At 43.4% G+C, this 12,655-nt stretch overlaps 1 protein-coding gene across 1 annotated transcript in view; it reads left to right on the top strand.

Moving 5' to 3' along the window:
• The first annotated feature begins 1,599 nt into the window (after positions 1-1,599).
• The window catches only part of gas2l1 (growth arrest-specific 2 like 1), a 66,664-nt gene continuing 55,608 nt past the window's right edge, over positions 1,600-12,655 (top strand). Inside the window, exon 1 of the mRNA XM_080208222.1 lies at positions 1,600-2,316. Within this exon, the coding sequence (XP_080064348.1) occupies positions 1,705-2,316 (612 nt within the window). The 5' untranslated portion in view covers positions 1,600-1,704. The remainder of the gene's footprint in view (positions 2,317-12,655) is intronic.

The raw sequence follows: 12,655 nt of genomic DNA, 5'->3' as shown, positions 1-12,655 counted from the left end.
GAACCTATTATCTGTTAAGCTGATCTTTCTCTACAGCCTATCTGTATCTGCAAAATTATGGTGGCACAGTGGTTTGCACTGCTGCCTCATAGCGTCAGGGATTGACGTTCAATTCCAGTCTCGGGTCACTGTCTGTGTGGAGTTTGCACATTCTGTCTGTGTCTGTGTGGGTTTCCTCTAGGTTCTCTGATTTCCTCCCATAGTCCAAAGATGTGCTGGTTAGATTGATTAGCCATGCTAAATTGACCCTAGTGTCAGGGGATTAGCAGGGTAAATATATGGGGTTATGGGAATAGGGCCTGGGTGGGATTGTGTTGGTGCAGATTCAATGGGCCAAATAGCCTCCTTCTGCACTGTAGCGATTCTATGAAAATTGTATTCTGCACCCTATCCTTTTCTTCTCCCCTGTATACTCTGAACGGTATGCTTTATCTGTAGGAAACAATATTTTTCACTATATACCAATACATGTGACAAATCAAATCAAATAACTTGCGAACCAATCTGTCCCTGGGGCAGACTCATTGCCTTATAGACCCTGACAATCACATTTTGATTTCACGCGTATAAAGTTTCCTTTGTACTTTTTGTTTCTGTTCGGGCCGTTCCCCCTCCTTTTGGGGGGCTGCCCCCTTTTTCTTTGTCCGAACGTAATTTAAGTTTGTTTACTTGGTTTGACCCACCCGAAAGACCGACCCGAAAGACCCCCCGGTAATTTGATTTACGGACCTCAAAGGGTTAATACATTACTGGAATAGAACTTTACTGGAAATACCCAGTCTGCCTCTGAAAGGGGGAGTCTCCACCGCTGTAGTATATGTCCACGATTTCCTTAGCCCCCCCAGCCTTACTATTTTGTATCCCTTTATGAAGCATCTGCTGCTAAAAGCACACTTAATGATGGACAGGCAGAAAATAAAGTGCCGCCCCCGCGATGCCAAATTATACTCCTGTGAAAAAACATGTTGGCCGGCACTGCAGTCCTGTCACTGTTCCTGACTAGTCAATGAGGTAATGGGGACTTTTGCAAATGATTTGCACCGACACAAGATCAGCGAATTACATCATTTGCAGAGAGCAGAGCCAAAATCTGAATGTGTAACTAACTTAACCCTATTGAAACATATTTAAAAACAAGGATTATTTCCAATTGTTGGGGGGGGAGGGGGCTTGGATTGAGGTGAAATCACAGCTGGCAAGTGTTAAACTGGCCCAAGATTCCAGTTCTTGTGGAACTGGGCGGGGAGCAATGGACTGTTAGGAGAGTTCAGGATATAAACAGGAGTCCAACTCATCTGGAAAGGAGGGAGGGATCCAATAAAAAGCTAAACGTCAGCGGAAGCTTGCAGTTTCCACAAGATATGAACAAGCAGGAGTCAGGAGGGCGGGTCTGAGAGCGAGTGACATACCAATGGGAGAAGGATATAGGGGAGATCTGCTCTTCCTGGGGGGGGGGCTGGTGAATTTTTGATGAGACAGGTTTGAGTTTGCTCCTGGTGGTGTAGGTGGGGCGGGAGGGAGGGCAATGTGCTTCCCCAGGTAGTGGCTGAGTGTCAGAGTGGAGGAGGAGGGGGAATATTGTTGGAGAGGAGGGAGTTAACCCGGGATGCAGTCGGGCTCCGCTGCAATGAAACAGGGCGCTACCTGAGAGTGAGCAGGGCTGGGACACAGTCGGGGGGGGGGAAAGGAAGAGGGAGTGAGGAGATGGCCGGTCAGAGTAACATCCAGTCAGCTGCCAGTAAGAGTATCCGACCCTTCAAGTCGAGTGAGGAGTATCTGTATGCTATGAAGGAGGACCTGGCAGAGTGGCTCAATGCTCTGTATGATTTGGATATCCACGTTGATATGTTTATGGAGGCGCTGGAGACGGGCTGTGTCCTGTGCCAACATGCCAACAACGTGAACCAGGCCGCCCTGGACTTCCAGTCGCAGTGGCCGGGGGCAGCCGGCACCCTGAAGATCCCCGGCGCCGAGGTGGTCTTCAGCTCCCGGAGCGTGGCGGCCGGCTCCTTCGTGGCCCGGGACAACGTGTCCAACTTCATCGGCTGGTGCCGCCGCGACCTGGGCATCCGCGACGCGCTCATGTTCGAGACCGACGACCTGGTGCTCCGCAAGAACGAGAAGAACTTCGTGCTGTGCCTGCTGGAGGTGGCCCGCCGCGGCGCCAAGTTCGGCATGCTGGCCCCCACCCTCATCCAGATGGAGGAGGAGATCGAGCAGGAGATCCGAGACTCGCTGCAGGAGCCGCCCGAGCCGCAGCCCTTCCAACCCCGAGCCCAGCGGAGGCTGTGTGACTTCAAAAACCTGGACGCTATGGTGAGTGACTGGGAGCAGGTTTACCCCCCTTACCACCCTCCCCCTCCCCAACTCCTACAGGGCAAAGAAGCCATTCAGCCCATCAAGTCTGTACTGACTCTGTCAGAGTATCTTACCCAGGTTCTCTTTCCCCCATTCTGTCCCTGTAACCTCACACATTTCCCATGGCCAATCCCCCTAACTTGTACATCTTGAGACTTTAAGGGGCAATTTACTATGGCCAACCCCCCTAACATGCACATCTTGTAACACTGAAGGGCAATTTACTATGGCCAATGCCGCTTCCCCCACCTAACTTGCACATCTTGAAACGCTAAGGGGCAATTTACAATGGCCAATCCATCTAACCCCCACATCTTGAGACATGGGCAGTGGGTACTTGTGGGTATCATAGAAGTTGGCATTGCTGCCTCTCAGTGCTGGGGCCCAGGTTCGATTCCCAGCTTGGGTCACTGTCTGAATGGGCATCTGCACATTCTCCCCATGTCTGCGTGGGTTTCCTCCAGGGTGCTGTGGTTTTCTCCCACAGTCCCAAAGATGTGCTGGTTAGGTACGTTGAGGAAGAATTTAGTGTGGACAGTGTTTTTGAGCAGGTGTCAAAGTGTGGTGACTAACTTAACTTAATTGCAACATAAATGTAAGCCTAATTGTGACATTAATAAATAATCTTCACACTAAGGGGCAATTTACCATGGCTGATCAACTAACCTACACATCTTGGGACTCTAAGGGGCAATTTAGTATTGGTGAATCCATCAAACTTGCACATCCAACACCCCTTTCTGCGGGATGGGGACAGAGTGCCTTGGTCTTTACTGTTTACCCACACTTACATTTTTTAAATGTATGGGTCTATATAACAGTGCTAATATTTCATTGTGAAACCCCTGTCTCCTTTTGAGGAGTGCAAAGTACAGCCACCTCCAATATTGGCATCAAACGCAATATGATATTCTATTGTGCATGAGATGCTGGCATTGCCCTCTGCACTGTGCGACTCATGGACTGTGTATTTTGGACTCTGTATGTCACATTCCACTGTCCTGAGAGTGTGCTGATAATGTCCCTGTTTAGAATGTGGATATATTTAATACGTAATTTTTAGCTTGAGCCAGTCACACATCCTAATTTCCATATATTTAAGTGCTGCAATTATATATAATTTCATTTGAGTAAGAGATCATATGTATTTAATTCCATGAGTGCTTGTGATAGACTACAGATCCATGTCACTAGTATGTTGAGCCTAATCTGTGCGTAACTTTGCTGTTCCTTCAGCTATTTGTTTGATACTGCATAGGCACTCTGCAATATAAGAGCAGAAGAGTCTAAGCAATTTCTAATCCTGGTTTCTCACAGTTGCATTTTTTACACCAGAATTCCAAGCTGCAGCTATGTGAGGGCACCGCCCAGGTGGCCATTTCCCACTGTCCTTTAGTAAATTCCAGAGCCTGATCAGGACTTGATTTTGGAAATGTGTTGCTGTTTATTTCCATATGTCTTTTTAACCTCCTTATCTACTTGTCCTGTTGTCTTCAGAAACCTATAGACATGCACCCCAAGGGCCCTCTGTACTTCCTAAGCTTCCACCATTCATTGTATATCCCCTTGCCTTGTTAGTCTGTTAGTTTCTCCCCCCGCCCCCCCCCCCCAAAAAAAAGTATCACCTCACATTTTTCAGGGTTAAATTCCATTTGCTACTGTTCTGACTAGCTTATTTATATTGTCCTGTAATCCAGACCTTTTCTCTTCACTATTTACCATGCCACCAATTTTTGTCACGTACAAACTTAATAATCTTGCCACCTCTGCATTAATGCAAAAATGGTTTTGTAATTGAAGCCCAAGCTACAGGATTAAATTGTTGCTTATACCTTTTTTTATTTTGGTCAACTATTTCATTCTAAACATTTTCCTCAAACATAAACGAAGCAGTACCAAATTGAGAAGTGCATAGGTCTGTGTTTAAAGGTAGTGACAAATCTCCAACACCTGAAGGAAAGAATTTCCATTTATATAGCACCTTTCATAACAAAGACTAAAGTGATTTACAACCAGTGAAGTACTTTTTTGAGCTATAATCACATGTCACTTTGACATTTCTAAACCATCCAGATTTCACTTTTTTCTGGTTTACACTTTTTGAACTCCTTTAGGTTTTATACCTTCGAGATTCACTCCAAAGAACTTCAGCTTGTACTATTTTCCCCCCCCCCCTAAGTTTTAAAGAAAACTGGTTATTATGCCATGTCAAATGCTCCCTGGTGAACATAGAGCTATGAGGAGCTCCTAGAACCTGTTAGTTACTTGACAGGGGCCCCATTCAGCACTTGTCAGGTGTACATAAGAACATAAGAAATAGGAGCAGGAGTAGGCCATCTAGCCCTTCGAGCCTGCCCCGCCATTCAATAAGATCATGGCTGATCTGTTGTGGCTCAGTTCCACTTTCCCGCCCTCTCCCCATAACCCTTAATCCCCTCTCTTATCAAGAACCCATCAACCCGCTTCTTAAAAATATTTAGCGAGGCAGCCTCCACCACTTCAACGGGCAGAGAATTCCAGAGATTCACCACCCTTTGAGTGAAGAAGTTCCTCCTCAACTCTGTTCTAAACCGCCCCCCCTTTATGTCTGATCTATTAATGAGTTTTGGGGAATGGAAACGAAAGCACGTTTTCTTTCAGGTTGAGAGGACTGCATGATGGAGCAAAGTTCGTGTCCAAGTTGTTAATCTGACACCTGGTCAAGCAGAACCATCTTATTCTAAGGTAGCAATAATGATTAACCAGCCAGCATAGCTTATTAATGAAAATTGGAAAGAGCTGGGGTTTGGGATTCCATTTGCTCAGCTTCAGAGAACCTTGGTGGCCAGCACCATAACTGGTGAATCTTGTTGAGCAATGTTAAGTTTATTAGGGCCCTGTTCTGACATGCTTACCTAGTTTCAGCTGTCTGCATGCACTTTTGTGGGGGTGGAATGGGTGTATGGTCAAAATAAAGGCGCTGTTGGTTTGGGTAAGTGGAGTGTTGTGCCTGTGTAAAAAGGGAATGTGCACTCTATTGAGTGAAAATGGTGTGGAAAAATTCCTGTTACCCTTCAATGTCATGGTGTTTTGCATATGACAGACACATAACTGAGAAATAAATTGTGAATATGGGAAAAGTGCATGGGCAATGTAAAATCAAACACCTTTTTAAGCTAGAAGAAAATAGAAATGATCAAAACAAAATTTTACTGACTTGATATGACCATGAAGGACAATTTGCTTTTCTCTGCTGAAGAACCTGTTGAAATGAGACTAAGGAATTTGAATAACCAAGAATTGCAGGTGCTTTGTCTATTCTTTTGAATATTTATTGATGGGGCTATTGGAATTTGGATACAATGGAACATGGGCCACGTTGAGAACTGACGACTGCCAAGATCTGGTTTATAGTTCAGTTGTTGTACTCATTTCTAAAATAACAGATTTGCTCACGTGTGAAGTTGATCAGAAAGTGCAAACCATTTTTGACAAAGTAAAGATGACAAAATAACTTGTGTGAAACTGACCTGAAAAGATTCTGCAGTTGGAGTACTCTGGGGCCCCACAATTTTTAGAAGGTGGCACAGTGATTAGTACCACTGCCTCACAGCACCAGGAACCTTGGGTCACTGTCTGTCTGTGTGGAGTTTGCATATTCTCCATCTGTGTGGGTTTCCTCCCACAGTCTGGATGTGTGGGTTAGGTGGATTAGTCATGCTAAATTAATCTAGTGTCGGGGGAATTATCAGGTAAATGAGGGGTTACAGGGATAGGGCCTGGGTCGGATTATGGTTGGTGCAGACTCGTTGGGCCGAATGGCGGCCTCCTGCACTATAGGGATTCTGTGATCCCAAATCCTCATAGTACAGAGGAGATTTAAGATTACATTACATTAACATTGCAATGAAGTTACTGAAAAATCCCCTAGTCGCCATACTCAGGCACCTGTTTGGGCACACCTAAGGGAAGATTCTTATAAGAACATAAGAAATAGGAGCAGGAGTAGGCCATCTAGCCCTTCGAGCCCGCCCCACCATTCAATAAGATCATGGCTGATTTGTCGTGGCTCAGTTCCACATTCCTGCCCTCTCCCCATAACCCTTAATCCCCTCGCTTATCAAAAACACATCAACCCGCATCTTAAAAATATTTAGCGAGGCAGTCTCCACCACTTCAACGGGCAGAGAATTCCAGAGATTCACCACCCTTTGAGTGAAGAAGTTCCTCCTCAACTCTGTTCTAAACCGCCCCCCCTTTATCTTGAGGCTGTGCCCCCTAGTCCTACTATCCTTTCTGAGCGGGAAGAGTCTCTCCACCTCTATCCTATCCATCCCATTCATCATCTTATATGTCTCAATGAGATCTCCCCTCATTCTTCTAAACTCTAACGAGTACAAGCCTAGTTTATTCAGCCTCTCCTCATAGCTCAACCCCCTCAACTCCGGTATCAGCCTAGTAAACCTCCTCTGCACTCCCTCCAAGGCCAAAATATCCTTGCGTAAGTGCGGCGCCCAAAACTGCACACAGTACTCCAGCTGTGGCCTCACCAATGCCATACATGGCTGGCACACCTTTTGAACTCTGGATGGAAACAGGTGGGGGAGGGGGGTGTGGAGAACACACACAGACACTGGGGTAACATGCAGACTCTGCATTGACAGTGACCCAAGCCAGAAATTGAGCCCAGGTCCCTGGCACTGAGGCAGTGGTGCTAACCACTATGCCACCCTGAAACTAGAATGCTACCAAGGATGACAAATTTTTGCTTGCTTGGAGACGCTAGAAAATACTAGTATCTTTTTATCAGGTGTTTTCAAACAGTTTCACATCAAGCCAAAAGGAAATTTGGGGCAGATGCCCAAAAGCTTGTTCAGTGTGCAGTTTTAAGTAGAATATTAAAGGAAGGAAGAGGTGCGGAAAAGCAATAGAATTTCAGGAGGGAATTCCAGAGCTTGGGTCCCAGGCAACTGAAGGCATGACCACCAATGTTGGCATGATCTTAAAATCAAGAATGTAAAGCATTGAGAGGGAGGGGAAGCAGAGTTGTAGGTTTGGAAGAAGTTGCAGTGATAGGGAAGAATGAGTGCCATGGATGAATTTGGAAACCAGGATGGGAATTTTAAAAATGTAGGTGTTGCTTAGCTTGGAGCTAATATTGATCAGTTAGCACAGGAGTGATAGATGAATGGGACATTGTGCAAGTTAAGACATGGGCAGAAAAGTTTTGGATTACCTCGAAGGAGAAACTGTTTCCACTGCTGAAAGGTCAGGTACCAATTTATAATCCACAAGAACCAAAGGTGCAATGTGAAGAATGTTTTATTGCATAGTGGGTTATCATTTGACATACATTGGAAAGGTGATAGAAACTAATTCAGTTATAATATTCAGAAAAGGAATTGACTAAATACTTTCAGTGCTCTGGGGAAAGAAGTGGGGATTATAAAGCTATTTCAAAATGCTGACACAACACAAATTGGCCACCTTCTGTGTTGTACCATTCTGAGTCTAAGATCTCTCCCAACAAAGTTGAATTCTGTGTGAAATATCTAGTCCAAGAAGATCTCAGCTTCAACTGTATGTGGTGTTATTCCACCTGAACCAATAGTCTCCTCTACCTAACCCAAGAGAAATACTTTCTACTCCAGATTAGCATGTAGAGATTGTAACTGGGAGTGTAGAGATCAGTTGATGACATGTTAGGACAACAATGATCTTCCACATGTGACTTGGGCAAATAGGGAGTGGGGTAAATGCAGCATAATGTGGATAAATGTGAGGTTATTCATTTTGATAGTAAAATCAGAAAGGCAGATTATTTTCTGAATAGTTATAGATTGAGAGGGGAAAGCACACCCGGGAGACCTGGGTATTCTTGTATATCAGTCACTGAAGGTAAACATGCAGTTGTAGTAGGCAGTGAAGAAGGCAAATGGTATATTGGCCTTTACATTGGGAGGATTCGAGTACAGGATCACTCATAGGATAGGTGGAGATGATAGTTTGTCATCGATGGAACCATACTCTAGGAAGAATCTTCACTGTGAGAAGGTGAAGTAAAAAAAGAAAATCCAATTTCAACGTTAAGTCAATGTTATGAACTGGGTGCCAACTCGCAACATCTTGGATCCAGGAGCATTGGGAAAAATAGGCAAGTTTAAAAAAAAATTTTATTCTGCATTAGCTGCAGTTACACTGCACCAGGAATGAAGCCAAAAATAGAGTGGAACCATTGTCTGCATGTGATCTCATTGAAACAAGGTTGTCTTGCTGCAGATATACAAGGCTTTGTTGAGACCACACCTGGGATATTGTGTCCAGTTTTGGTCTCCTTATCTAATGAAGGGTGTTCTTGCTATGGAGAGAATGCAGCAAAAGTTTACCAGACTGAATCCTGGGATGGTGAGACTGACGTGAAGAGAGTTTGGGTTGGTTAGGATTATATTCGCTGGAGTTCAAAAGAATGGTGGGGATGGGGGGCATGTCATTGAAACCTATCAAATTCTAGCAGGACTAGACAGGGTAAATGTGGGAAGGATCTCCTGATGGCGGGATGAACAGTACCACAGATCATAGTCTAAGGGTATGGGGTAAACTATTTTTAGGACAGATGAGGAGAAATTTCTTTAACCCTGAGAGTGGTGAGCCTGTGGAATTCTCTACCACAAAGCAGTTCAAGACAAAACATTCCTTTCAAGAAGGAATTAGAGGTAGCTATTGGTGATAGAGATCAAAAAGATATTTGGGTGGGGGGGGCGGGGAATGGGTTACTGGGATGGATGACCAACCATGATCATAATGAATGACACAGCAGGCTCGAAGGGCAGAATGGCCTATCCTGCTCCAATTTTCTGTTTCTAACCGCTTAAATCTCTCTGCTTAAGCAAAGGTTTAAAGAAAAGCTACTAGGCTGAAGGACAATAGGGCAGTCAGTGCCTGTGCATCATGTTCCAGTTAGTAGTAAACCTTCAGGAGAGCAGAAAATAACACCAGAAGAAGGAAAATTTCAATGGTACACCTGAATTGTAGGAAAACATTTTAGAATGTGCAAATATTTCACTGTAGATATTCATGTATCCAATGTTTTAGTCAGATTTTCTCTGCTTGCAGTATTAGCAGTACAAAAACATCAAGTGTATATTGTACAAGGTTAACCTCTGTTACATATGAGTTAGTAAAGTGCAGCTAGAACTAGGCTAACTCTAGTTGTATTGGATTGGCTTTGTTATTATGTTTTCTTTACAAAGTTGTTTCACTGAAAGTTAGTTCTGTGTTTTTAACCTTTATTTTCAGACGTTGAACTAACTAAAAAAGCTCAATGTTGATGAGCTTCCCAGTGTTTTGATAAGTGGATCAGTTTCTGTAGCTGTACGTATGGCAGTTCTGTTCCCTTTACTCCCCGTCTTACTTAACATTGAACTTTCAATATCCATTTCACACTTGTCAGCATAGACGGGTTGGACCAAAGGGCCTGTTTGTGATACATATCTCTGACTCCATTCTTTGAAACTGAAGAAATTTCTTCAACTGAACAATTCCCATTTACCTGCATTGACCCATATCACTCTAAACCTTTCCCAGCCATGTACCTGTCCAAATGGCTCAGTTATTACCCTTAACATACGTAACCTGGAAAAAGAAGCTGTAGATTAAAATACAGCCCTGTTGTAATTTTCTGTCCATATAGAAATGTTACTGACTCAATCTGAAGCAAATGCAAGTGATGCAGTAATAAGCACCGTATTAGATTCTAACCTGTAATGGATCAAGTGAATTAATTTTAAAAGATACGGAGCAATTTTGCAACATTGGATGATGGACTTCCCCAGTTCTGTTGTGTAGGGATCATTTTGAACAGAATGCACCAATGGAGATGTGTCTTGTGGTTTGAGGTTGCATCAAAGTCACTCAATTCTCATTTCCCAGTAATTTGCACAGAACTGCTTTCAGCCCATACTAGAAACAAGGGTTAGTAAAATGATACTTCAGATTACATTGAAAAAGTTGAACAATCTAAACACTGTAGGATTTGAAATTCTTGCTTTTCGTCTGCCTGCAGAGCTGTTTGTTATTTTTGTCTTTTGGAATCGAAACACATTTGGAATAATTTCAGTTTTAAAGGCTTTGCATTGATGCAGGTTGTGGTGCCATTAGGCCTTGAAAGCTATCCAATGAGATCACGTCCAGACAATGGTTCCACTCCATTTTTGGCTTCATTCCTGGTGCAGTTTAACTGCAGCTAATGCAGAATAAAGTTTATTTTAAACTTGGCTATTTTTCCCAAAGCTCCTGGATCCTAGAATGTTGAGAGGTGGCACCCGTTCATAACACTGACTTTTAACGTTGAAATTGGATTTTCTCTTTTTATTCTTCACATTCTCAGTGCTGATTCTTCCTAGAGTATGGTTCCATGGATGACAAACTGCCATCATCACCACCTATCCTATGAGCGATCCTGTAAACGTAGAAATTAGGAGCCATTCAGCCCTTTGAATCTGCTTCACTGTTCAATAACCTTAACCCTAATGGCTGATTCTTTATCTCAACACCATACTCCCAATCTGTCCACACCTTGATGCTTTTAGTGTCTAGAAATCTATTTCCTCCTTCAGTATATTCAGTGACTTGACCTTTTACAGCCTTCTGTGGTATAGGATTCCACAAGTTCACCACCACCTGAATGAAGAGGTTTCTCGCTATCTCAGTCCTGAATGGTCTATCCCATATTGTGAAACTGTGACCCTTTGTTCTATGCCCTTCAATTAGGGAAAATGGCATCCCAGCATCAATCTGTCCATCCCTGTCAGCCTCTCATTCTTCAAAATTCCAGTGACTATAGGTCCAGTTGATCCATTCTCTCCTTGTACAGCAATCCTGCCATTCCAGGAATTAGTCTGGTGAATCTTTACTGCATTCCCTCCATGGCAAGTATACCCTTGGTAAGGAAACTAAAACTACGCACGATACTCCAGGTGTGGTCACACTAAGGCCCTGCACAGCTGAAGTAAGATATTCTTGCTCCTGTACTTGAGGCCAACATACCATTTGCCTCCTAACTGCTTGCCTTACCTGCATGCTTGCTTTCAGTGACTAGGATACCCTGGACCCTTTGTGTGCCAACATTTCCCTGTCTGCCACCATTTAAATGCTTAACTTCAGACTTATCCACATTGTACTGCATCTGCCGTATATTTGTACAGTCACTCAACTTGTCTATATAAACCTTGATGCCTCTTACCATCTCCTCACACTCATGCTAGTCTTGTATCATCAGCAAATTTTGGAAAGATTACATTTGGCTTCCTCTTAAATTGTTGATATATATTGTGAATATCTGGGGCCCAAGCACTGATCCCTGCAGTAGCTGACTAGTCACCACTGCCTGTCACTTTGATCCATTTATTCCTACTGTTTCTTGTCTGCTGACCAATTCTCGATCAATGCCAGTATACCACCACAAATTCCGTGTGCTTTAATTCTGCACGCTAACCTCTTATCAAAAGTTTTCTGAAAATCCAAGTACACCAGATCCACTAGTTCTCCCTTATTTATTCTACCAGTTACAACCTCAAACCCCAGGAGGTTTGTCAAATATGATTTCCCTTTCATAAATCCATGTTGACTTTGTCTAATCATGTTGGTTTTTTTAGTACCTTGTTATCACATCACTTGTATGGAATCTAGCATTTCCTCTACTTCAGATATTAGACTAACTGATCAGTTAATCCCTATTTTCTCCCTCCCTCTTTTTTTTGAATGGTACAGTTACATTTTCCACCCTCCAATCTGCCAGGTCTGTTCCATAATCTACAGAATTTTGAAAGATGACAACCATAGCATTCGTTATTTCCATGGCCACCTGTTTTCATACCCTGGGATGTAGGTTATCAGACTCTAGGACTTTAACCTTTGATCCTATTAATTTCTCCAGTACTTTTTTATTATTGATACTTCAATTCCTTCTTCCTGCTACACCCTTGGTTTCCTAGCACTTCCTGAAAGTTATTTGTGACTTCCTCCGTGAAGTCAGAATTAAAGTAGTTGTTCAATTGCTCTGACATTTCCTTGTTCTCTATTATAAATTCTCCTGTTTTGGACTGTAAGGGCCTTAATACGAGTCTTCACTTCCTTACAAATGTACTCTTCTCATTTGTTCCCTGTTTGAGCAATCGTTCTGTTCACCTTTGCTGAATTCTAAACTGCTGCCATTCCTCGGTCTGCTACCAACTTTGTGACTCTTCTTTGGATCTAATATTGTTCCTTATTTCTTTGGTAAGCCATGGTTGTGCCAGGAAGGAATGTACAATTGTTGCAA

This window comes from Carcharhinus amblyrhynchos, chromosome 20, assembly GCF_965287045.1.
Source record: "Carcharhinus amblyrhynchos chromosome 20, sCarAmb.v2.hapA, whole genome shotgun sequence".
Taxonomy (NCBI): domain Eukaryota; kingdom Metazoa; phylum Chordata; class Chondrichthyes; order Carcharhiniformes; family Carcharhinidae; genus Carcharhinus; species Carcharhinus amblyrhynchos.
The sequence above is the reverse complement of the archived record's forward strand: the minus strand, read 5'-3'. Positions and strand labels throughout refer to the sequence as shown.